Source organism: Mastomys coucha, unplaced genomic scaffold, assembly GCF_008632895.1.
Source record: "Mastomys coucha isolate ucsf_1 unplaced genomic scaffold, UCSF_Mcou_1 pScaffold5, whole genome shotgun sequence".
Lineage (NCBI taxonomy): Eukaryota > Metazoa > Chordata > Mammalia > Rodentia > Muridae > Mastomys > Mastomys coucha.
In genome coordinates, this window is record NW_022196911.1 from 115,064,281 (window position 1) to 115,090,239 (window position 25,959).

The 25,959-nt window shown below is 54.7% G+C and overlaps 1 protein-coding gene and 1 long non-coding RNA gene across 14 annotated transcripts in view; one reads left to right on the forward strand and one right to left on the reverse strand.

Moving 5' to 3' along the window:
- Positions 1 to 25,959, reverse strand: part of Rbfox3 (RNA binding fox-1 homolog 3) — a 436,622-nt gene that overhangs the window by 60,926 nt on the left and 349,737 nt on the right. Inside the window, exon 1 of one of the 13 annotated variants that reach the window (XM_031355187.1) lies at positions 22,102 to 22,540. The exons of the other annotated variants lie outside the window; for them this stretch is intronic. Coding sequence (XP_031211047.1) covers positions 22,102 to 22,206 — 105 coding nt within the window. The 5' untranslated portion in view covers positions 22,207 to 22,540. Of the gene's footprint in view, positions 1 to 22,101; positions 22,541 to 25,959 lie in introns of those variants that run through there. 13 annotated transcript variants of the gene reach the window in all.
- LOC116079283 lies at positions 23,063 to 23,795 on the forward strand. Its single transcript, XR_004113859.1, has 2 exons — positions 23,063 to 23,362; positions 23,631 to 23,795. It is a non-coding gene; the product is annotated as an uncharacterized LOC116079283 (long non-coding RNA).

Sequence of the window (25,959 nt, forward strand, 5' to 3'; positions counted from 1 at the left end):
TGATGGTGGTGGTGGTGGTGGTGGTGTTTGCTCTGCAAGCATGAGGACCTGAGTTTGAATCCTCAGCATCCGTGTAAAAAACCTGAGCACGCTTGTGCATGCTTGTGACCCCAGCAATTGGGTGTGCGCGCGCACGGGGGCGGGGGAAGGGATCAGACATTCTGAGAGCTTGCTGCCAGTTAGCGTGGCTGAAATGGTGAGCAACCGGTTCAGTGAGAGACCCTGTACCAAAAGCACAAGGCAGAGAGAGACAGGGAGGACGCCTGAAGACCTTCTCTGGCTTCCACATCCATCGATGCACTGTGTGTACCTGCACACACGGATGCGGACCGTAGGTCACATACAGAACAGAAAGGTAGGTGGTGCTGCTCACAGATAACCTTCCAGGGAACAGGGAGGAGAAGCCTCAAGATGCTGTCTGCACCAAACGTAGCCTCCCACCCCAAGGGCATGGGCCTTAAACTCCAGTGTGTGGCTGTCCAGGATGGCTCACGTCTGTTTCCTGACCTAGGCAGACCTGCATCCTGCACCTCCATCCCCACCCCCCACTGTGAAATGGGGATGTCCCTGTGTCCACTTCCAGTCTGCATGAAGGTTAGGTGAAGCAGACAGCACGGGGAGTGTGGGCAGGCTGGCCTTCCACTCCTCTCATTACCCTTCCTCACACGGCAGGAGCCTTCAGACCCTGTACGAGCTCAGCTCTCACACATACCCAAGCATACCCGGTCGGAGCCCCAGTAGAGATACATGGAGATGACGGAAGAGATAGCCCAGTGTAAGAGTCTGAGTGAGGTCAGCAGAGGCGGGCAGCCAAGCTCAGGGCCACTGTTTTCTGGCAGGAAAAATTAGTTATAAATGAATAAAAAGCCCTTAGGCTGGGCAAGGGTAGGGACTTTTAGGGTAGGCGTACTGTTCACGGAACCACTTAGGAACTGCTGGGGACCTGGCAGCCATTGACAAGCTTTACTGGTGCCATGGGGCCTCTGTTGGGCCCCTGAGGTGGGCAGCCAGGCATCTGAGGCGAACACTCTGAAAACAGTACTGACAATGGGAGAGAGAGAGAGAGACTCTCTCTCCATCTTCCTATTTACAGAGGCTGTAAATAGGCTCTGGGGCTCTTGGGCCTAGTGAATTTGCATGGAACCTCTGTAGAGAGATGCATCCCAGGGCGAAGGCTCCCAGGGAGAGTGTAGGCTTGAGCTCATAGGAGCAGTATCCCAGTGGGAGGCTGGCAGGGAGACAGGCAAGAGAAGTGAGTCCTTGGCCAGCATCAGCCGGGGTTGCTGACCAGGAGCCTCAGAGTCCAGGGTCCCACACGCTGATGCAGACAAACAGGACAGCCAGCATTTCTCAGAGAGCAGGCACAGCCTTCATAACCCCATGCTTGCCTCGGGCAAATGGAACCCATGCTGAGCTAGCTCAGGCAAAGGCCCTGGATCTTCACTTCTCTAACACTAAGGCTGACAGCAATTCCACTTGACAAGCTCAGTTTCCAAAGCCCGGTACATCCATTCCGTTACTCATGGGATGCTGGAAGCTATGGCACTCAGATTAAGAGCACTGGCTTGGAGACCCTAGGCCACTCTGTGCCAGGATGATAGGTGACTGGAGGGGGTGTGAGAAGAAGGGGAGCAGTGTAGGGTGTGCAGTGAGCTTTGTGGTGTGTGTGTGTGTGTGTGCGTGCAGCTACATGCTAAGGTGCTCACCACACACTCATGGCCAAGCCAGAGGCCACTTGCAGCTAAAGGTAACACAGCCGAGGTCAAGCGGACTTCTCTCTCGGAGGTGGGGGTCTGGTAGGGTTTAGGGGGCTGGGATGCAGTTGGCTTTGCTAGACAGCCTGACAGCACAGGACTGGGCGAGCCAAGCCGGGATACCTGAACTTCTGCTGATCAAGATACAGAGGCAGGTGGGATGAAGCGTCACCAGGCCGGGCCCCCTCCTGACTCCCCAGAACGAACAGACAGATGGACATGGTGGTCAGGAGTGACAGAGGAGAGATGGGGTGGGCTGCACTGGGACAGGTCTGCTTGCTGTCAGACCTTCGGCTCTGCTTATAGGCGTACAGTCCTGACATTGCTACGTGATCCTAAGAGATTGCTCATGTGGAAGAAAAGGGCAGACGGACAAGGAGCGGGTAGGAGACCTTTGCTGCCTCTGTACACTTGAAGCGTGGCTGGGGTTACAGAGACACGGATATGGAGACAGGGGCTGTGCGCAGGCCACCAGGCACCACTTAGGGGCACACTCATGCCCATGCAGGTAGCACATGGATTGGCTATTCACACTCAACCCACGTGTGAGCTGTCTGCCATCCACACGTGCTCATGGCTACACACTCCCAGCCACCACACCCCCTCACCCCTAAAGAAGAGCGGACATGATATCCAAGGGCATGATGGAGAACGGAGCTTCTCCTGTGAGCAATGGAGAAGACGCCTGTCTCCTCACGCCCCGCCCCCGCCCCGCCCCCACCTCCCGCCTGGTGCTTGGGTGATGATGTTGTCTTTGCTTGAAGTCTTGGGAATTCTCCTAAGCCATACCCAGGAAGCAACTGTGGCTTTCTGGGTGGTTCTCATGGTGCTCAGGGATAAAGGGCAGAATGTAGAGGCTACAGCTGTCCTACCTGCTCTAGGCCCACCTCCTGTGCTGACTCTGAGGCCAGGCCAGGGCGACCAAGGACCCCGCACCTATCCATCCCACCTGTCACTACTCCAGCAGACCCTTGGGTCAGAACACTCTCAGAGGGAGAAAGAAGATTCCAAAGCCATTCTTTTTATAGTATCTTGTAGTCAAGGCATGCTAGACCAGTAAGTTGTCTCTCTCGGAATCTACAGGTTAGAGGCACGAGACCCTCTGCAGTGAGCTGAGGCTGGGGTGGGTCAGAGAATGCAGTCTAGCTGTAATGAGGTCAACCCTAGTCAGGCATTCCCAGAATGCTTAGGAGCTACCCAAGGAATGAGGAGGAAAGTGACCAGCAAAAGGTAGACCACAGAAGCAAGAAGCCCAGGTGTCCCCAGAGCCCACACACAGAACAGGCTGAGAGGGAAGGGTGACAGAGGGGAAGCCTGTAGCTGATTGCCAACACCCTGTTCAGGGAGCCCCAAGCCTGGAGAGACTTCCTGGCTTTAGCATGACACATATCCCATCAGACCCTCCTGGGGAACATCACCGGCACTGGAAGTGATACAGTGTATCCTCCTATAACAGCACCACCAAGGTGCCTGGAGATCCCTTTACTGCAGCGATAGCTAAAGACCTCCTTGCTCTCCCCATTGGCCATTCTCTCTAAGCCACACCCATACTCTGGGGGTTACCAGCAACATCAAACCCTGCAGCTGTGGAAGATCCCTGTGGGGCCACAGAAGGATGGATCCTCCTGGAAGTAGCTAAGAAGGAATCCTTAGAAATCCATAGATCAGAACGCTTTACACCTTCCTACCCCATCCTTGCTGGGATCCAGGAACCATGAAGCGGGTAGAGCTGTGGCTAAAGTTCTTCCTGTGACCTCTCCTCCCATGAAAGGGGCTGCCTAGCCCAAGCTTTACCTTGCCGAGCCAGACATAATGGGGCATTAGAAGGGAATTGAATTTCCCCTTAATTACAATGGCCCACAGATATTGTTTAATTCGTAATCTGGAGTTAATGTGGTTTTCCTCTCCTGCAATCACGGGCTGCCTGCGCACGCAGGGTCCCTTCCACACAGACGGGTACCCTACCCTGCACGTGCTGACCTCCACGTGTCTGCCCCTGATGGGGACGTACTGGGCTCCAGCCCGCCTCTGGCCAAGCCCACCTCATGGCGACTCTCACGTGTCACATGCACACATGCGTGAACCAGCCTAATAGGCAGGCAGGAGCATAATTTTTCCTCTAATTACATATTCAGCACTTCTGAGAAAATGAGATTTTAGTAATTCAATTGGACTGAGAAGCGGGCTATAATAAAATGAAATTTGTAACAATCGTGCAGTTAAATTAGTTAAATGGAGAGGAAGGAGCTGTAGAAAATTGACCCTGCGATCTCCTAAGGACTAATCAGACATTTGAACCGAGTTGTGCTAACAAAGCCCTTGGGTGTTGCTGGGTGGTGAGGGTGTGTGTGGGGGAGTAAGGCTGGGGGCGGGGCTGGGGGCTGCAGGTGGAGGAGGAGGGAACCCGCTGGCTGGGGCCTGGCAGGAAAGCAGAACCCAGGCCTGTAGGGGAAATGCAGGTGGCTGGGTGGAAAGAGCGAACAGCCTACTTTTCCCTCCAATGGAGTTACTCTCCATAGCATCCCTAGGGTGCCACCTTGAGAGGGACGTCACCTTGAGAGCTCCCTGACGCTGACAAAGTTGCAGGTTTCCCAGGCACAGAGGCTTTGAGGTAGATCCTTCTCTGCATGCTCAGGTGTCTCCTTTTCTCATCTCAGCACGGTGCACTGCCGGCCTTGGAACCCCATGGGAGACCCTGTCCTGCTCTGGACCGGCACGGTGAACTAGCGAGGCTGGATGACTCTGGCTTTGGTGTCAGGGTGAGACGGTGGGGAGTTGAAGGTCAACATAGGAAGTATGAATGTGTAACCTGGGGGAACTGTGGATCCGGGAAATGCTGCTCGAGGGATATGCTCCTAGGTCAGTGGGTCCCAGGCTGGGAAACAGAGCTTTTAGGCTCCTAGGCTCCTTTCTAGCCTCTGTCTTGTCTTGCAGAAATGCCACCATTTTGATTTGAATGCTAGAGTGCAGCTCTGAGCAGACAAGGAGGACTTTGAGACCCTGCTATTCCATCCCCATGTAGGACTGGGATCCATACTACCTGGGTGGGGAGAACTCTAAGAAGGCCCCTGGCCAGGTCCCTGCCTGCCAGCTCCCTGCCCATTACAGAGTGCTTGCCTCTGTCAAGAGGATCAGATGCAGAACAGAACCCCTGCTGAGCTCCTGCCTGCTGGGTGCCCTGGGCATCTCTGGGCCAGATGGTGTCCAGACAAGGCCGGTGGGATCCACTCCTCCTGGGCCTTCCCCTGCCCTTCTGCTGAGCCATGAAAACATAAACGGCTTGCTCCAAGGAGAGCAAGCTGGGGCCCCCTGTCCTGAGGCCTAAGCATTTGGTGCATTCTGGAAAGTCAGCAGAAGCAGCTTCCTGCTCTCCTCAGCTGGTAGGGCTGCCTCCACTCGGCAGCTTCAACTGAGACAGCGGGAAAATCAATACAGAAGCTGCAGGTAGGCGATGGCATCAGGGCTCATTCTGTGTCAAGGTTCTGGAAAGAGTGAGAGGGGGCCTGAAACTGGGGATGGAGAGAGGGACAGAACAGCCCAGGAAGGTTCAGGAAGCTCTAAGAACCTGAGGCAAACCAGGTCAGTGAGAAGGGACCCAGCTGAATCTTGGGGGACTTCAGTCTAGCTTCTAAACACCCCCAGACAGTTGTCAAGGATCAAGACCAAGGCTGCAGAGCCTGCACACCAGGCTTTCGAGGCTCCAACACTTGGCAGCACCTGCCTCTGCTGCCTTAGTAGGGGCTCCTGCAGAATGGGGGGCCTTGGGTGCCGGTGAGAAGAGCTAACTTGGTCAACAAAAACAGTACTACAGGCTCTCTGTGGTAGGCCAGACATTAGGGGCAAGGCAGGTGTATGTGTGTGTGTGTGTGTGTGTGTGTGTGTGTGTGTGTCACACAAGGGATACAGAGGAAGGCAAGGGACAGCAGTTAACCCCTGGCAGACGGAGGCTCTCGGAGGTCCCCTCTGAGCCTTATGAGCCTTATCCAGAAGACTCCTCGTTGTTTTCTGGTGTTCCTGGATGATTACTGGGGAAAGCTTCAAAGGTCTAGCATCAGAAGGCACAGGGAACAGAGACTGGGGAAGGGGAATTAGGAGGCTCGCCCAGAACTTCTTTATGTGCCAGAATCACCCAAGGGACCCAGCATCACACACGCGTATCTCTGCCCTTAGTACAAGGAACAAAGTGAACCCCGGAACAGAGGCTGCAGAATGAAGACGGGACCACACCCTCATTCCAGGAAGGAGGTGCCCAGAGCCAGCCAGCAGAAATGGAGCAGATCAGAGAAGCCAGCAAGGAGGAGTCTGGCCCACACTCTCTCCTACCAGCTTCTACCGCCCAGGCTGGACTGAGCCACTTACACATTTATTCCTGTTTCATTTTCCAAAAGGGGAGTAGAGAGAAAGCAACGGAAAAAGAGGTAGAGAGGAGGAAAACTCCAAGTTTCTCATTTAAAAGTTAATTAGTCTAATTAGGCCTAATTAAGAGCCCCCACACACAGCAACTCAGGAATGAATTGCCTGTCTCCTGTCTCCTTCGGTTCTCACTTTAGACTGAACTCCAGGAAAGGGTGGGAAGGGGCTGGTAAAGGTGGGTGGGCGGAGGGATGTCCTCCCTCTCGGGTGTGTGTGTGGGGAGTCTAGCAGAGGCCCATTGAAGCATGGCGGACGGATGTCCTCCCTCTCGGGGGAGCTAGCAGAAGCTCACTGAAGCCGGCTTCCAAGCCCCTTTCCCAGGATGCATAAGGAAGCCCTTTGTACCCATTTTCAAACTATTTCCATCTTCTGCCTTCCTGCCCACTATCCCTTCCCTGGAGGAGTTCTTGCTTCCAGAGTGGGATCCTGGCTCCTTGAGTTGAGGGCTGCTGAACCCTGCTCAAGGGACGGGAGGCTTATGTACAGGATCTGTCCTGTTCCTCAGGTCCCACAGGCTTCCAGAGTTAGGTCGCAGCAGGTTACTGGGGCTAAGTTCCACGCTGGAGTCCCAGTTCCCACCTGGAATATCTCTAGGGAAGCTGTCTGCATTGTCTGGCAATGTCTATGGGAGATGTGTGTGTGTGTGTGTGTGTGTGTGTGTGTGTGTGTGTGTGTGTCTTAGGTGGCCCCATGGGTTCCTTCTGTTTCCCCTATAAAGCCCACCCCCTTAGGCAGAACAAGGGGAACGGGCTTCGCTGAGGCACCTCACTTTTTCAGCTAACCCTCTATAAGTTGGGGTGAGGCCAGGAGAGGTCCTCACAGGGTACCCCGTGTAATCATTTACAACAGAGGCCAATACCTCAAGAGGCTGGCCCAAGAGAGGAGGGTTTTTGCCTGCTGTAGGGCTGGTAGTGAGGCAGGGGTCAGACCTGCTGAGGACCACCGGGTGTCAAGATCCCTGATGGACTCTCCTCTCTCACACTGTTGGAGGGCTGCGACACAGGCCCTAGGCTTTCAGACAGGGAAACTGAGGCTCCAGGAAGAGGAATGAGATGAAACCAGGTGTGCCAGGTGCATGCCACCTGAAGCTTTGCTCTCTCTTGGGCTTCTAGTTTCTCACAGGCACGGCTCCAGGCAGGGCTCAGAAGATTGAGCTCTGAGCAGATGTTGGGGAAAAGGCCTCTCTTCTGAATTCTTGGGGCTCCTGCCCCAGTCAGGCCTCCTCTGGGAGTGCCCAGGCAGGCCCAAGGAAGGGTCAACACTCAGGAAAGGAGATCAGAACAGGTGCCAGGGGAGCCCATAACAGCTGCAGGCAGCCTTGGGTTCTGACTCAGGCAGGCAGAGCCCAGCAGAGCAGCAACAGGAATGGCTGGAGGGCTTGGTTTCTAAACCAAGATCAAAAGAATTAAGTAGGCTTAGCTCTGCAGCCAGGAATGAAGGGCGGCCACCCACAGGAAGCCAGCCGGGGAAGGGGGCAAGAAGAAAGCCAGGAGGTCCCCAGGGAGGGCAGAGGCTTGGGCCAGATAAGGGCTGAGCACCCCAGCCCTGACGTCTGGGAAAGTATGCCACACTCATGTGTGCAAGGGGCAGGATGAAGTGAGAGCTTAACTCTTATTGCTGGCCTGTTCCGGGGGAGCCTGGGCTACTCCGGGCCAGAGCTGCTGAATGAATGATATGCTGGACTTGGGAGACCCAAGGCAAGGGAAGTAGCGAGAAACTTTTGGGGATGAAAATTTTTCTACAAACAGGTTTGCAGGGGCAGAGGTTCAACTCTACTAATTTCTTGTCAATGGATTTGACACCCTCCAGTGGGTGAATTTTATAACAAGAGAGTTACATCTCAATATAGCTGCTGCAGAGAGAAAAGGAAAGAGTCCAGATCTAGCTCTTCCTCAAGCTCAGACAGCCTGGGGGGTCCCCACTTGAGTGCAGACTGGTGGGCAGGCATACCGCACAAAATTCAGGGTTAGGAGAGGTGGGTTTCCTGCCTCTCCCTCTTTCTGAGGTCTGCATCTACCTCTATCAATCCCTCAGGTCTGTGACCACAGAACTGTTTAGCCAGTCTGTGCATAGGAAAGACTCTAAGCCCAGTTTACAGATGAGAAAGGATTACAGAATTCTCCAGAATCTCTCTCCTCTTAACCACTTCCTCCAAGAGGCTCACAGCCCAGATCAGGGCCTACCTGAGAGGGAGTGTACCCTATAGTTTCACCAGCTCCTCTCGGTTTCTAAGCCTAGTCCTCTATGTTAGCTCTGTAGCCTCTTCAGGCCCAGCTCCACCAGGGTCTAGGCTTCCCGGGGAACCAAGATGGCTGAGGGACCACAGGAAGCTGTTCAGGGCAGCTGAAGTTTCCCAGGAGGATATCCAGGCCCCACTAAGGGCTGCAGGGACTTCCCAGGAAGACCGAGAGACAGGATGAGTCCCTCTTGCCAAGCAAAAGGCCTTCCTTCTGCTTTATCTGAAAGATGGCAGGGGTAGGGATAGATTCAGAGCTGTCCAAGGTAGAGGGCACGTGGCCCAGGCCTTCCACTGAGTACCTCTACTCTCAAATTAAATCCATCACTTCTTCCTGACCGTGAGCTTCAACTGTTAATTTGCTAAATGGAAACAGTTAAGACGAATCACATACATCCCGTGACCCGATCTTTTGTGATTTATTTCTCTTCATTTAACAAACTTGGAGCTTAAGATGAGAGGCTAGGGTCTGTCCAGCTTGACCTGTTTGTTCTGGCTTGCGGGTAGCAGCTCTGTCCTTCACCCTCACACTCCCAACAAGGAGGTGGTCTTGCTCCCAGGAAGAAACTCAAATCCACGGTGAAGGCCTGGGGCTGCTGAGCAGAGACGGGTCCCTCAGGAGCAGGGTGCTGGCCTTGCTCTTTCCACCTGGCTACAGTGTTCACAGAGCTGAGGACACTCCCCAGGCTCCTGGCCATGGACAGAGGTCACTTTATGTAGGGAGATTCTGCCCCGTGATCCTAGGACATGGACAGGAAAGATGGCCTGGCAGACTCTAAGTCCATGGCCTCTTAAGCTAGCTGGCCTCTGTAGATCATAGCCCATTAGCTAGTTTATTCTACCAGCTTGCTCTGTCCTCCTGTGCGGCTCACACATCCTGAGGCTCAGAGCCTAGAGAGGCTATGCAAACACCCCTGGGCTAAAATCATGGCAGTTTGAGGCTTACTACGATTCTCTCTTTCAGACAGCTTTGTAGCTATGGTTCAAACTGAGCCACCGAATGTCCACACCTGCTCATCAGTTCACTGGGCCAAGGTCCCTTCCCAAAGGCCACACAGGCCTGGCCCTGCACCTGGAACATAGCTCTGTTCGTGGGTCTGGGTCTCTGGGGAGCGACAGGGATCTGCCAAAGGGCAGGGACAGCAGCCACTGGCCTGGACTGCAGATGTCATGGTGAGTGGGTGAGTGCCCTCTTCTGCTTGGACCTAGGACACATGTTTGATGGCCAGCCACAATCAGCTTGCCATCTGGGTTTTTCCTTTCACCTGCTCCAAGCAGGGGTGAGGACGGAAAACAGCCTAGCGCTAAAGATGCCCGGTTGGGGAAGGGTCCTCTCCCTCCCCAGCCTCGCTTGGCCATTGTGCAAGAAGAGCCAGCAAATCTCTCCTCAATGCCCATCTGAGAACCATCAAAGTAAAGAGAGCACACCCAGGCCCGGATGGAGAAGCCCTGCTGGCTCCCTGGCCTGCAGCTTCTCTCTGAGGGAGGGGTCACCCACTGCAGTATTCCTAACGGCATAGGAAAGGAGGCCCCATAAGATGACTTGATTTATAAGAGCCACGAAGAGCAGGCACAGCCACTGGGCAGAGTCGTGGGAAGGGGCTTCAGGATGGAAACTGTGGCTATCGGCACGCGTGCTGTTGAAGACATTTAACAATCAGACAGTGAGGATGGCTGCACAGCTGAACGCTACCGAACTGCATGCTGCATATGGGTGCATTTTATAATATATGAGTTATTTCCCAATAAAAAAACCCCACAGATATAAATTATCAAAAGGGAAGGAGAGGAGGACGGGGGAGAGAACTAAGCTTGCCGTTTGCCCAGTAGGATACTTCCATCCTTGAGCCTGGAGTCTTAATGGGACCGTGAAAGAAACACCTGTCCTGGCCCATGCCGACCCGCTGCTTCCCGTATCCTTAGCCGTGCAATGGTGGATTCAGCTACAGAGCTATCACACACTTGTGCACACACACAGACCCTCCCACTACACACACACACACACACACACACACACACACACACACCCCACCCTCACAGCTTCCAGGCACCCATGTATGGCTGTGTAGGTTCTTCCCCAGCTCTGGGGTTTCTGTCCTGCTTCCTGGGTTGTGTAAAAGAAATCGGATTCCCCTATGTACATGGAGTGGGTACCAGGGGATCTGGAAAAATCTCTCTCTTGGCATATGTTGATAGAGTCACCACTGCCCCACTAACCACACAGCCAGGCACCATCCGAGGCCCTGGGAAAAGAGCAGTGAGTAAAATAGACATGCAGTTCTCTGTCTGCCTTTCAAGAGGCCTGGGCTAAGCCAGTAAGTTAACCGTACAGCTGGATATCCATAAGTACAATGATGAACTTACAAAGTCTGAGCAAGATGACAGAGGATAGCCTTGCAGGGCCCAGACAGGTGTGGGCATCCCTGCAGAGCAGCGGGCACAGCCACAAGGAGGCAGATGAGATAGTTCAACGAGAACTCTATTTTCTTCTGCAAAGCAGGTCATGCCCCTGCCTTACCACAGACAGCCTTCCCAGCATCCCTACCAGTCTTCCCTACTCTACCTTGGAGCTATCTGCTATTTTGTTTCCCAGGGCTGCAGGGTTGACAGCTCTACATGTGACTTCTCTGTACCTAGGAGGTGTCACAGGGAGGCTACCCGTCCCCTGGCCTGAGCTCCTGTTCATGTACCTCCTGGACACTGGGAGCCAGTGAAAGTGAGTTGGGGTACTGGGGCTGGGCATGGGCGGTCACTAGATCCCTAAGAGCAAGAGAGTCGAGTGCTGGCTTTCTTTGCCTGGCTTCCTCACTCACTGGAGCACACCAGTCTTAAAGGAATGACGGATGGAGGCCCAGGAGGGTCACACGAGTCCAAGATGGATGTCCATAGAGAGTACTAAGTAAAGACTTGAAGCTTCTTCCAGAAAGGCGCACTTGTGTTCACAGCTGGCCAGGCACTTGCTCGGTTCCAGCCAAACAAGCCAAAGAAAGTGGAGGAAGTGGCTTGGGGAAGAGGTCATGACCTGTGAGTGTTCCACTTGGGATGCACGGCCCAGCCTGGTACCATGATTGGAGCACCCACGCACCATGTGCCAGGATCGACCATTCCACAACCTCCTCCTCACAGGCCACAAGCTACACATTCCAAGTACACCTGTCCTGTCCCCTCTGCCCCGCCCCTTGGATCAAGCTTTATGACTCACCTTAAGCCTTTGTCCTGCTGACCCCTGGATTAGCTTTCCAACCCCTTTCTAACATGACTCCCTTAGCTGCAGTTCCTATCCTGGCATCCCTGTCCAAAGGCTCTCTATGCCTCCCTACGGCACAAGCTCTCAGCCGAGACTCCAAAACCACTCTCATCAGCAGCGGCTCCTTCCACGACCTCAGGGTTCCAGGCACTCTAGGATCACTCGTGGAACTGGGTGGATTTTTTCTACAGACGTTGCTCCCTCTATCTGGGATGGAGCAGCCACAGACTGCCCCATCATCAACCAGGGCAGAGCACATGCTCAGATGTCTCTTTGGATCCCTGTGGATGGTAAAGCTCATCCTGCTAGTCTGAGCCATCCTTGGTGGCAGCCACTAGCCTCATGTGGCTGCCGCTGAGCCATGGACATGTGGTTGCTTGGATCTGAGACAGGCTGTGAGTGGAGAATACACCGTGGATTTGAAAGGCTGAGCATGGAAGGAGAATGCTAAATGTTTCAACCATGTTTATATCGACTCTGCTGCAGCAGCAGGGCCAGGATCCGGATGAAGGAAATACATCGTGAGAATGTGCGTCATTGGACTCTCTCTCTCTCTCTCTTTCTCTCTCTCTCTCTCTCTCTCTCTCTCCTTTCTTTCTCTGCTTTTGTGGATGTGGCTCTTAGAGAAACCATCCCCCTGCCTCAGCTCTTAAAGAAACCATCAAGCCAGGGTTGGCAGACTCCTTTATTTTTGGTTTTACGCTATAGCCAGAGGCTGGGCTCAAACTCACAGTGATCCCCCTGCCTCAGCTTCCCAAGTGCTGAGACTGCAGGTGTGAGGCACTATGCCCAGCTGAGATTTTTTTTTTTCTATGAAGGGCTTGGCCTCTCGTGATCTTTGCAGCGGCTCTGGGGCAGCTCCAGGAGGCTCTGCAGACAGCGTGTAGGCCAGCACAGGGCCCTTTACAGGAGCTTGGTCCATGACCACAGACAAGGATGGGGTTGTCCTTGGAGCCTGTTGTTCGAGCACATTCCAGACCTTGAAGTGTATTAATTACTGAAATTTATTTTTAAAAAGGTGGTGTATGAGGCCAAGTAGAGTAGCCAACCTTTTGTTTACCAGACACAGACATTAGGGAGACGAACATTATTTCTCTGTCTCCTAACTAAACGGGTATTTCCCTACAAATCATCATGCAATGCCTTTTGGGGTACCTATTTTCTTATTTTCCCATAGGGGAGAGTGGAAACACAGCCATGGGCTGTCAGCAAAACTAGCTCAGACCAATCTGAGACAGACAGTCACAGGAGAATCTCAGAGCCCCCAGGCTCTTTAGCGGCATGGCCCATCCCCCACTGCATGGTAACACTGGCATGAAATGTCTGGGGATCCCAAGGATCCACCTGGCCCACAGACCACACTCTGCTGCAGCTCCAAGAGTTTCACTGTCCAGACGGTTCTAGGTTTGCCTTGTGGTTTAACCATGAGGCCCATGGAATAGCTGCACCCTCAGAGAATGGCTCATTGAGATGGAAATGCTCTCTGTGTAAAATTGATGCCGGGTTTCAACCGCTGAATACAAGCCCAAGGGTGGAAGCTATCACGGAGAGCTACAAGCAGGAGCCCGGCCTCCTCGTGCTGGGCCAGAAGAGCTGGGAGATGTTGGGTTAGGCATGGCTCTGGAAATCATCTCACCTGCTTTTCTTGTACATAGGTGCTAGATAATTTAAAGTTCCCTATTGCATGGCACTATATTTCTGTGGGCTAGCCTCTGCTAGATTCCTTACCCATCACGGGCAACCAGATACATGGACTGTGGAAGGGCCTATTTCATTTGACATACTTTGTTCTTATTCGTGAGTGTTCATATCCCATGGCACAGCACTTGTGTATCAGAGACCATCAGGCATTGGTCCTTGCTTTTTTTTTTTTTTTGTTTTTTCGAGACAGGGTTTCTCTGTGTAGCCCTGGTTGTCTTGGAACTCACTCTGTAGACCAGGCTGGCCTCAAGCTCAGAAATCCCCCTGCCTCTGCCTCCTAAGTGCTGGGATTAAAGGCATGTGCCACCACTGCCTGGCTTGGTCCTTGCTTTTATACCGTATTTGAGACAGTGTCTCTCCTCCCTCATGTTAGGCATGCTTGCCTGTCCTGGGAGCTTCCATGAGGTTCCCATAGCTCCTTAAGGACAGACACCCTGAGATTATGGATATACATGTTACTCCACTAACTTCTATACAGGTTCTGGGGATCTAAACTTGAGTTGTCTGTGCCTTGCACGGCAAGCACTTTTTAACTTACCAAGCCATCTTCCCAACCCCGACACTGAGACTTCCATTAACCTCCTCCCCGCCCCCCCAACATACTTGTAGTTGGCCGTCTTAGTCACCTCTTTCTGACATGCAGGGGCTTGGTGGAGATGGTACAGCACAGTGGGGAAGGCGCAAAGCTCTCCCTACTGACCTGACGTACCAGGTGGGTGGTATTGACCTACTTCCTTTATTTAGGGATGGGGGGCGAGACGACAGGGCCGATTGCACCTTGCTGCCGGAGACGGGATGAACCTCCTACCATGCTCCTTTAAGATAGTGATTTCCTCAGGGCCCCTCCCAACACGGTCATGGAGCTTTGCACACACCATGTGCCAGTGCACAGTGTCCCTACTAAGATGAAGGAAGTCACAGAAGTCCTCAGTCACCCTCAACTCCAAAGTGTCACTGGCGCGGCCACTGACCCCTCAGCCCCTCACATCTGTTTCTGTTGCTTATTTTCTTTTGGGTCCCCTTAGTACAACAGTTGAGAATCCCACATACTAATCTGCACCAGGGGATAAGGGAAATGCAGAAGAGCACATGCACACACACACACACACACACACACACACTCACACACACTCATGTACTCATGCACACACACACTCACACACACTCATGCACTCATACACACACTCATGTACACACACATCCTCTCTAGCACAGGGCTTGGCTCAATATTTGGTAATATTTGGGCATATGAAAGTGTGTCTTAGGACAACAGACTCAACTGTCCACCTGTCACAATGAGGCTATGTGTCCAAGTGAGATGCTCCCCTCCCCCACGGCTGCCTCTGAAGGCTTCGGACCGCAGCGCCGAGCTTCCTGAACCCGTGGAGCTTCCCTGTAGCACCATGCTCCACCATGCCACAACGCAGCAACCCCACTCTACCTTCAGCTGCTCCTCAGCCTTCCAGCTGCTCTTGGCACACCTGTGCCTCTCTGCTCATTTTCCTCCCCACCAGCCCAAGAGCTCCTTGCAGGCAGGGATGATCGCTGACCTAGGGTCAACTCAGCTGGCTTTGCGAGTGGACAGACATCTGGATGCATGTGGGCAAGGGTGATGTCACCAGACCTGGACTACCTGCCCTTCATGGGTTAGCATCTTTGCTTTCCAGAGAAGCAAACAAAGGCCTGACACCCTGTTACTAAGTGTTTAGGAAAGACGCCACGTGGCCTGGCAATCCCTTGGAACCCACTGCAGTGCCAGCTCTTGGGTCCTTCTTCTGGAGCACTCTGGCTGCAGGTACATGTGAGGCAGCCCTTTTCCCTTCTCAACTAGTCCCAGAGACTGGCAGAAACCATACCAAGTCCACTTCCTCCTGCTCATCTGCCTATATCCCCACTGCTAGCTTGGACAAGTGTGCTGGGATCAGATTCACCATAACTCATTAGCCACACTTGCCGCTGCCACACTAGGTGAAACCCTGATAGCATTGCCAGTCTGGATGGGGAGGGAGACTTGGGTTGAGCGGAGGTGTGGGCTAGGGTGGCAGACAGTAAATGTGAGCTTTACAGCTCTCTGGGAAGAGGATATGAGATTCTACCTCAGAGGCTAGAGACACACAGATGCCCCAGCAGGCAAGGGACCATTGGCTGGCTCCCTCTCTCCTCTAACCAGGTCTTCACAGTTAAGATGGAGCGGGAAGATGCATGTTGCCATGGGGACTAGTGTCTGGTGTTGCACTGTGTCTGTGACTCCAGGAAGGGCAGCTGGGCATTGTTTATTCCAAACTAGACCTGCAGACCTGGAATGGACATAACTCGATGTAGAACACTGGCCATGGCAATGGCGTCCCTTGGCACTTCTCTGCCTTTTCTTTGGTCTATTCTCTGAGCTGTCCAGAGACTCCAAGGCTGGGGGGATGCCAAGGCCCACCTAGGGACCAGGAGTTGCTCTCAAGTGGTTACAGGCCTCAGGTCTGCCACACCTGGAGGGTATCTCACTGCCTGCAGGTGGGCTGGGCCGTACTGCAATCACAGTTGAGTCTCCTGTTGAAGATTCATCTCTACCTGCCTTTCCTTCCAGAGCTGGGCTTGCTCCTCTGCCAGGGCCCAGATGCCAAAGACCATGACCCAGCCGCACAGATGACAAAACACATCACATCTGTTCTTGTCAGGTTTGGTCCACAGCCTTCTCCCAGTAGAAGCTGGTAGCCACCTGGAGGCTGTGTGGGCCAGATGTAGGGAGGCTGGCTACCACAGGATGAGGCGGAGGTAGGCTGGGAATCTTTGAGGAGCAGAGGAGAGTGTAGAGAACAAGCAGAGAAAATGAGCATAGAAGAGGGGAGAAAGGGAACAGAGAAAATGGATGCTGGAGGTGGCCAGAGAGGCTCAGTAACAAGGAAAGCAAAGAGCAGGGGCTGGGGGGAGGAATGCCAGCCAGGGCTTCAAAATGGAAAAGAAGAGAGCAGGAAAAGAGGAATAGCAAAGAGAAGAAGAGGTGGCAGAGGCAGAGGCAGAGGCAGAGGCAGAGGCAGAGGCAGAGGCAGAGGCAGAGGCAGAGGCAGAGGCAGAGGCAGAGTATGCACCCCCTCTAGCCAATGTCCCAGCCATGCTCATGGGACCAGCTACCTGGATCACAAGGGCTACCTGGATCCCACACTGCCAGAACTACAGTCGCCTTGCCTGAAGGGCCTTCTGCCTCAGGCCTGGTGCCGCGTGACCTGGCCCAAGTTGGGTGCCAAGGGTTTCAGGCAACCTTGTTAGAGCTGGACAGAGGCCACAGCCAGCCTCCTGTAAGAGCCACATCCCCTGCTCTCTCCACAGGAACCCTGTTTTCTGCCTGGAGCCTCTTTCAGCATGCTGTCCCCAGGATTAGAAGACAGAGACAGAAAGGCACCCGGACTGGAACCTATCTCATCCTTCACCTCCTCCAAGAATGGTGGCCGGCCATTTCCTGTCTCAGTGCCTCAGGGCAGGCAGACTGCTTCCCTGATTCCCTGTGCAGCAATGGCCGTCAATGGAGGGGCAGCTTTCAACCAATGACTTGGACTGTAGTCGTAAGGGTGGAATCAGAAAATCCTACAGACCCTATCTAAAGCAAGCAGCCACTTTCTACCTCCTCACAGGCCCGTGATGGCCGACGTGAGCCCCATCCATACAGGACGTGGCATAGGAAATGAATGCAGGGGGTGCTTCATGGATACGAGACTTTGTGTCTCGCTTCCGGGAAGTCGCCAAGTGGGCACATGGAGGCCTGAGCCTGCTCGGATCTGCAGTTTAAACCCTAAACACTGATCTCTTCTCAATTTCTCCTTCACCATTGCTCCTAGCAGGTCCTATGTCCACTGTGATATTAACACTAGTCCAGCCAGCCAGAGCCCCTGCTTTACACCCAGGAAACCCCACTCGCCCCACCAAATGAGGAGTCACATTCAGGATGCTAAGTCTTAGGGAGGCCACTCCATTTCCCCCAGCTTTGTGCCTCTTTGGGCATCCAGTAGGGGCAGATCCTGCCTAGAGACCACAGGAGATTCAAGAAGGCGTTCAGACCACCAGAAGCTCTGGCGGATGTAGCTTCTACGCTGTGCACAGCAGAGGAAGCACCCAGGAAGGGAGGAAGCTTCCTGACTTCTGGTGTTCTTCAGAATGTGAGGCGGACTCAGCCGAGGCTCTGGGGTTTAGGTGTCGGGACGGCTCTGCTGCTCAGCAGCTTTACGGTTTTGCGTGCTATCTACCTGTTCCCCGCCTCAGTTTTGTCAGATTGCTAAATGTGTCTATAATGCATGCAGACGGTTAGCCTTCAGCAGGTCCCGGAACAAGCATGAGCCTATAAGGCATGAAAACCAAGGAAAGGCCCACAGAGCTGGTGCATCCACGGCAGTTCCCAGAGGCACTGGGGTCCAGTACCATTGTGATTCTGGATGGACATGTCAAGGCCAGACAGCTAAGACATAGTGCTTCATCCCTGTGGACAGGGTTTGAGGACACAAACTCTGGTTAATTTATTTAGGTCACAGTATAATTTGGGGGTGTGGCTTCATCAACATGCCAGATCTGAAAGAGCAATGGCTTCTTGAAGACATGGCAGACAGGTGTCTGTCCCTTGCCTTCTTTCTCATCATCGGCTGTAGGGGCCTCACCAGGGTCCCATGTTGTGTCACTATGAGTGAGCTTGTATCTGGTGGGGTTCCCAGAGTCACACCAAGTCTACGGGTGATATGCTAACACCCCGAGAGCAGAGACTAAACGCCAGGCATGTGCGCAAGGTGTAAGAAGCAGCGTTGTGTTTGCTACGGTAATTAATCCTTATTAAAAATTGCTGTGATTAGCAGCGTTCTTACCTCAGAGCAAAGAGAAAGCGGTTATAAGTAAGAACACAGCTGTCTAATGAATCTCAGAACAGGCCCTAGGATCTCCAAGCCCCTCTGTGCAACTTTGGGCTCCGCTCCTGGGGGGAACTCGCTGTTATCAACAACTCCAGGAAGCTGTCAACTGCATACCCCAGGCTGGAAGAGAGCCTCTGGGGGCTGGCAGCCTTTGCCGTGGCAATGGAAACTCTGGGGTTTCACCTTGACTAAGTATATGCATGCAGTTACGTCAACAGAACTCAGGACACATCCTTCAGGGTGACTGAGCCTTCACCTCTCCCCAGATCTCCCAGGCACCTCTAGCTCCTTCCCCAAACACCCCTCAGCCTTTCTGCTGTTCTTTTTCCCCTACCCGAAAAAAATCCATCCTTCCCCCCATGAGCAACTTAACATCTTGGTGATTATTACCTCGGGCGGCTCCACAAGATTCCCTTTTACGAGACACCGTAGTTTAATAAGAAGGCGATGACTGACAAGATCCCATTTTGTGAGTCTGGTCATTTTTGCGCCTTGCTTTTTGCAGCCACTTTGCTGGAGGCCATATGGGACCCCGTGAGAGTCCAGCTGATGTTTTGAAGTTTTTCCATGAGATCCTCCCTGCCCTCGAAGGTCACTATGATCAGCCCCATCACCTACTGGGGAACAATACACCAGGGACCAGAGACTCAGGGTTTCTAAGAGGGAACAGACCCCCAGGGGGACCATATGAGGTAGCTCAACAGTGTGCCCAGGACCTTACAGGGAGAAAGAATGCCATAGCTATCCCTTATGGGGCTCCTGGTGCAGGCTGGCAAACAAGGGTGGAAGGCCACTTTTCATGAGCTTCTACCAACCAGCACCCAGCCCACAGGGACATACCCTAGTGTGGGCGAGCCCAAGTCATTTTGGTTAGAATCTAAGTGTCATCGCTGCTGCAGAGGAGACAGACATATGATAACAGAACCTTGTGACGGGTTACAGAACCGTGTGTCTCTGAGGGGATACGGCCTCCTCACCCTTCCCGCAGCAGGCTCTAGCAGCTCAGAATGTAAGAGTTAATGGTTCTGTAAAGGAACGGGATTCCGCGGGTTAAGGTTTTCTTCCTTAAATTTCCAAGTTGAAATACTATAGGTTTTGAGAGCTGGCCTGTTTAAAAAGCTGCATCTTAATGCGCCTCCAACTACGTCTCTTGTCTTGCTTGATTTCACGTCTTCTGTTTCTGATGGTAAATGTACTGTTTAGACTGAACACACCGCCGGCATATGGCACCAGTGTTCACGTGTGCAGCGGACCTGCAGCCCCCACAAGGGGGATGGAGGAGGGGCCTGCTCTCGTCTCTAGAAGTCTAGCCAGGTGCAACCCAAGGTCTCTCCTCCTCCCTTCAGGAGATGTAAAAGACCATCTCACCCCAAAGGTGGTCTGGGGCAAACTGTGTCCCAAGCTGAATGCCACTATTTGTTTTGTAATGGCCCCAAACCACCAGAACTGTGTATTTCTAGAAAATGGTGCGCCCATACCAGTCAGGAACGACAGACAGGTCTAGACCCGTGCCCAGGCACAGGCTGTCTGCCCCTGCAGGATAGCTGCGTATGGGCAGAGGAAATGGGGGTGAGTCCGAGCCTGGTGCAGTGGGCATGCAATGGCAGGCCCAAGAGGGGTTCTGCTCACAATGACAGCACCTGTAGTGGAGAGAGCTCATCTCAAGTCCCCTTGCCCTCCCGATGCTCCCATGCAAAGCCGCAATGACCAGTCAGGGTGTGTTACCAAGCTCTAGAGGACTCTGGTTAGCTACACTGCAAGCTTTGCTGGTAGATTAACCCCCACCCAAAGCACGCATCTGACCCACTGAGCCAAGGCCCAGGCTCTGGGCCTTTCTTCATCTCACCTCTTGCATCCGAGGAGGGGAACTAGACACAGGTGAGTTCTATGAGGCCTTTTGCCCAAGACAGCACAACCACTAAGCAAGCCATGGACTGGCTTCCAGGACCCTCACTTCAAACCCTTCACATGGCCTCCCCATCCTGGGGTCCTGATGCCAGGGGTGTCCAGGTTATCCCTGCCCACGACAGCTGGGTGTGAGGAGGAGGGGCAATCCTTGCACCTTCAAGTGGTCTCATCCGGTCGACTGACAGAAGAACACATTGTCTGGGCCCATTACAGAGTCTCCAAATGACCCGGGTGTTCCTGGGAACTCAGGAGGCTTAGAAAGCTACCCACTGAGGACCCTCACTGAGCTCTGACTCTGGGAATGATGTGGGGAACTGGCCTGTGGGTCTGAGTCTCCCAGAGGCTCTTGTGTTACATCCTCAAATGTCACAGGTGGTCCTAGGAAGGTGAGACCCAGAGCCTAAGGCTCTGGCAATAAGCCACCTTCTGTTCCTAATCACTGTGCAGGCTCCTGTCTCTCCCTCTGCAGCAGCCAAGATGTTTGGTAATCCTTAGCGCAGACAAGGGACCCTGATACACGGGTGGCCCAAATCCCCAGCAGCCAGGGCTGGATGCCCTGGGTCAGGTTTGCTGGGGTGGGGCGGGGGGGAGCTATCTTTGCCATAGCCATGTTTTCTCTTACACAATCTTCTATGGTTCCCTGGAGAGTTCATGGAGGGGGCATGACAGATAAACCCTCTCCTACCCCCAATGACTAGCTTGAGTCTCCACAAAACCTCCAGTGGAGGCCAAGAAATAAACTGTTTCATTTCCAGTCAGCTGTGCACCCAGCTGCTGTTTCTTTGTAGCCTGATCCTGACTGTGACCCCAGCCAGCTTCTTGTGTGGGCACCCTGTCCCTCTGCCTCGCTCCTTCACACTAGCCCACTTCAGAAGGGGTTCCTACGGGAACCCTCTAACTGGACTGAGCAAAGGAACAGAGACAGCCGGAAGTTCTGTAGGATCCCAGGCCTCCTCCGAGAAGCAACCCATCCATGTGGGTATACCAGAGGGCAGAGGTGTGAATTCACAACAGGGTAGCCCCAAGAGCATGGGGAGACAGGCCAGAAGTGTGGGCAGCCCGGGTGGGTGAGGCCAGAGTACCGCAGCCTCAGGACAGCCGTGGCCAAGCTGGCGCCCAGAACCTTAACCTGGAGGACCTGGGGGAGCCCAGGGAATCCCCTTTCCCTCCCTAGTGCAGGCCTGGCGCCCCCCACCCACCCCCATCCCGCACTGATTCCGCATTGGGTGGGATCGCAGGACCCCGCCCCCTGCGCCTCTGGCCAGCTGGCAGGCGGAAGCTGAGACTCTGCGCGCACCTCCCTAGGGGGCATCCTGGGGATGTAGGGGTTCCTAACCGCATGGTTTACTGTCCCCCAAAGCCTGCCAGCTTGAGATTCCTGTACAGTACAGTAGGCTGAAAAAGTCCAGCACAAGCCCCCTCCTGAGCCCGAGCTTCAAGGCCTAGCTTCTCTGTCCCACCAGGCAGGTGGCCTGCCTCCCCAGAGGCCCGGTGCGCGGTCCGCGCTGCAGCACAGCAGTGCTCCCCAGCCGCCACCTCCCCGCGGCCCCTGGGCTTGCGCGACGCGGCCGAGGAAGGAACCTGGCTACCCGTCTCCGAGTCCTCTGCGTCTCGGCATTCGAAGTTCCCCAAAGTAACCGGGTGTCCAGAACCCCTGCATCCTCCCTTTGGGCTTCCCCCGAGACTCCGCCCGCCGCCCCCTCCCGCGCCTTTGAAAAAGTTGCGAGCGAAGCCCCAAACTACAGCCGGCCCCCCGACCCGGCACCGCGCGCGCCCCAGGAGCCCCCACGCTCCTCTGCCACTCAGGGGCGCAGTTCCCCCAACCCCAGCCCGGGCGCCATGACGCGAGGAGAGCCACGGGGCCACCAGCGGCGGCGCGGAGGCGGCCAAGTGCGGGGCGTGGGCGGCGGCGCGGGGCGCACGTGCGCGGGACCGGGGGGCGCTCGGGCCGGGGGCGCTTACCTGTTGGAGGTAGAGGAAAGCGGGCGGGCAGGGCACGGAGTGCGGGAGCATGCTGCCGGAGTTGGACAGCAGGAGGCAGCCCGAGTTCGCCATGGAGCACAGCATGGGGCGTCAGGGGGGCGCCCGGCGGCCGAGGCGGCTCTGCGCTCGCTGCGTCCCTCGGTGTGTGCGCGCGCCCTGCCTCCCGGGCGCCCTCCCGGTCTCTCCTCCTCCGGGCCTCCCCTCCCCCGCGTGGCGCTCGTTAGGAGGGAGGCATGGAAAGGGGAGCGGCGCGCCTCTGCCGGGGGCTGCCCCTGTCCGGGGCGGGGAGGCTGGAGAGCGCGCGCGAGAAGATGGAAAGAGGATGGATGCGCTGCGCGAGAGGATGGATGTGGGGAGAGGGAAGCCAGTCACTTTGGAGCCACCGGAGCCCTGTCTGCAAAGAGTGGTGCGTGTGCGTGTGTGAGTGTGCGCGTGTGCGCGCGTGTGTAGCGGTGGGAGGGGGAGTCCCTGGCGTACTCCAACATCAAACGGAGCCCCGCGCTTGGGGGAGAGAACCCGGCCTACCGCACCACCGCCGGTCCCGCACTTAACCCCTCGCCCGCCGTCCTGCGCCGGGCCGCTAGCCCTAACCCCCTCCCGCGGGCCCTGCGCTCCCCTCCTCCGCCCGCGCGCAGCCTCTGCTCCCGGCGGCGGTAGGGTCTGGGACCTCCGTTGGCCCGCGATGGTCTAGGCTGCGGTGGAGAGGACAGTCTCTGCGGCCCACCGACCGGAAGGCGCTCCTTCTGCCTGCTTCAGAGAAGCGCCTCTCCTGAGGGAGGCCGGCTCCGCGGCGGGGAAGTCGGTGATGTAATGAGGGTATCTACGCAGAGGCTTCCGCGTTGGGAAGGCTTTTCCAGCTGCTCAGTGCCCAGAAGCCGAACCAGAGCCCCCCGAGAGTCTCTCTTGCCCCTCTGCTGGCCTCTAGGCCCCATGAGACACCTCAACAGCCTGCCGCAGGCTTCGGATCCTGTGGATACTTATAGTATGGGGGTGGGCAACAAGGAACAGTGGCCATCAGGTACCCTTCCTGCCCCATCGTCACATGTGCTGAATTGGGTGTGCACACTCCAGGCCTCAGGGCTCACAGCACCCGCTTTTTGGCTTCAGGCAGTGTCGGGCAGAGGCCTTGGTTTGCCCCTCACAGCACCACTGCAGCCTGCCTGCATACGTCTGCAGCTTTACAGCCACACACATCCGGGCCTGCTCCCCTCACACTCAGTTTTACCAAGACACGCCACAGGTGAGTCTGGCTTAGAGTGAACTGTCTCCCACTGCCACTGCGAGAGGCAGCCCCAGGAGGCATGGTGCACGTCATTTACAGACACATACCACCTCCAAGAGCCACACACAGCCAGGTACTAAGTACAATAGCTGTGAAACTCAGTCGCCTTACCCAGGCTCTGCACTTGGAAGATGGCTGGCCTGGTAGTTTACCTGGGGTCCTCCAACATTCTGAGTGAGCTCACTGAAGTTTCTTGTTGTCCCTGAGCTTTTCTCTCCACTTTCAGACTTAGAGGTCGATTGATCATCGCCCCTACTGTGTAACTCGTGGAGGACCATGAAGAGTGTTAGAAGATGCATGGCTGAATGTGGCCTCCCTCCAGGAACTGCCTGGGAAGTGACATTGCAAAGGAACAGGTAGACATGCGAGACTTAGATGGCCTCTTGTTAGGCATCCTTGACCCCCACTCTCACAGCTACACACCCTGCATTTGACCTTCCCATGAGAAGGAAGTAGGTGGTGCAGGCCTGGAGGAGTGTAGCCAGGCAGAGGGACCAGAGACAGGCTGCTGATAGCTGAGGCTCACCTCCCCTTTCCTTGCATTTCTCTGGGATGCTTCAGACAGAATGTGGGTTATGGACGTTCTGAAGTCACTTTTGTCTTCTACAAGGGATAGGTCACTGTGTTGGCCCCCCAGGTCTGGATAGTGGCAGGCACCAGGACTGGCACCTCTGGGGCATGATGCTTCAGGCCACGTCTGTGAGCGGAGACCTTGGAGGCTGCCCAGCCAGTGCAGTGCCCAGAGTGGGCTTGGCTATTTCAGTATAATATACCTGGCCACCTCCTGTTCCTCCAGCCTGCTGTTTTACTGTCCTGTTGTCCAACTGTCTGTCCTCTCAGAGTGGCTTTCAGTCAGCACTCCCTGCCCAGCTGTCTTCCATTGAGAGAACTTGGGCAGCCTGGTAGGGTTCAACCAGTGCTACAGACAGACTACCATGCAGCCACTGTCTGGGGAAGGAGCTATTGAAAATAAACTGTCATTCCTGGAGTGAGCTCACGGTCTAGTGTGGAAACCAAATCTGCAGCCTGATAGCCAGGAACATCAGGCCAGAGGAGCCTGTCTAGAAACCCGCCTCCACCAGCCAGCTCACCACGTGCAGGCTCGCTGGGAGATGTGAAAAGGAATCAAAGTGAATCTCCAGAAAGTTTGAACGGTGTGATTGTCTGGCTTATTTCTTGGGACAGGGGCTGTGTGTCTGTTACCTTTCATATGCTCTGCAAGTGCCATGTCACCTCCAAAACAAGCCAGTGACTGAATTCCACTGACCCTGTTCTAAGGGAGGTTATTACTGAGTCTCTTGGCCTGCCCGTGCAGGCTAGAATCATTCTCATGTGTATCCAGGGCCCCTCAGTGAGTCACTGCATCAGCCTAGGCCATTCAACAATCTCCATGCCTCAAGATTCCTGACCACTCTCCCATACTCCTGGGCCTTGTGAACTGGGATGTACAGCCCTGAGTGGTGGGTGGGGAAATCCAATCCACTGCAGCCGCTTGCTAGGCTAAGCTGCCCCCACTTTTTCTTGGGTTGAAGGTAGGCTGCGAGCTGGGAAGAGCTGTCAATCCGGTGAGAATATTCACTACTTAAAAAAAGATACAGGAAAAAAAATATCCCATTCGCCCTGAATCTGAGAGGGGCCTTGTTAGGGAGGCATGAACTGAGCTGTAATTATTTCTACGCTCCTGGGCACCGCTATAAATATCAGGCAAGGGAGGCACCTCAAAAGGCTTGGGTGGCTTGGCTCTGAGCTCTCCCGGCTCTTTCCTGCCCCCATCCTGTACCAGCTTCCCAAGCAGGGCCTTGCTGGCTTCATGTACTCTCTCTTCCTGCAGTGGGTGATGCATGTGTGTCCCCCTATCTCTGGACACTTTGTGTCTCTTAGGTGTCTACCTTTGTGAAGTGTCTTTGCGAGTTAGTGTCTGGTGGCATTTTTTTTTTAACCTCTCAAGATGGTCTGTGATTTTAGCAAAAGGTAGGCAAAGGGGTTCAGTGACTAAATGATGGAGAGCTGAGGGCTGCCTGCTCTCTCCCCAATCTTTGGGAATTTCCAAGGATTCCTGTGGTATGCCCAGGCAGAAAGAGAAAGCCTCCATACCCCTGAGGGACAAGCACTGGGGTTCCAGCTCCTCACTGTCCTGCCTTTTCTTGGTCCCTTCTGAATGTCCAGTCTGACCGTCCCAGGCTCTCCCTATGCACAGAGGACAGCGTGGAGCTTGGCAGAAGTGTCCCAGAGCGAGGGGTGAGCTCACAGTCTCTGGTTGCAGCCGGGCTCCACCGCGCCAAGCCTAACCATCATCTAGAAGTAGACTGAGTTCTCATGCATTCTGCAGAGCCAGGTCTTCCTGCCCCAACCCTGGGCTTTCTGGCATAGGCGTGGACATGAGCAGTTGGGAGCAAGGCAGAGTAGCTGGATCCATCATCCCCTGTGGGGTAGGTCAGGATGACGTAGCTCCAAGCAGGTTGTGCAATGAAGTGTGAAGCCACCTAAGAAGCCTTTAGTTATGAGACTTCACCCGAGTCCTGCCTCACCAGTGGGATGCTTGTCCAGGGAAAATT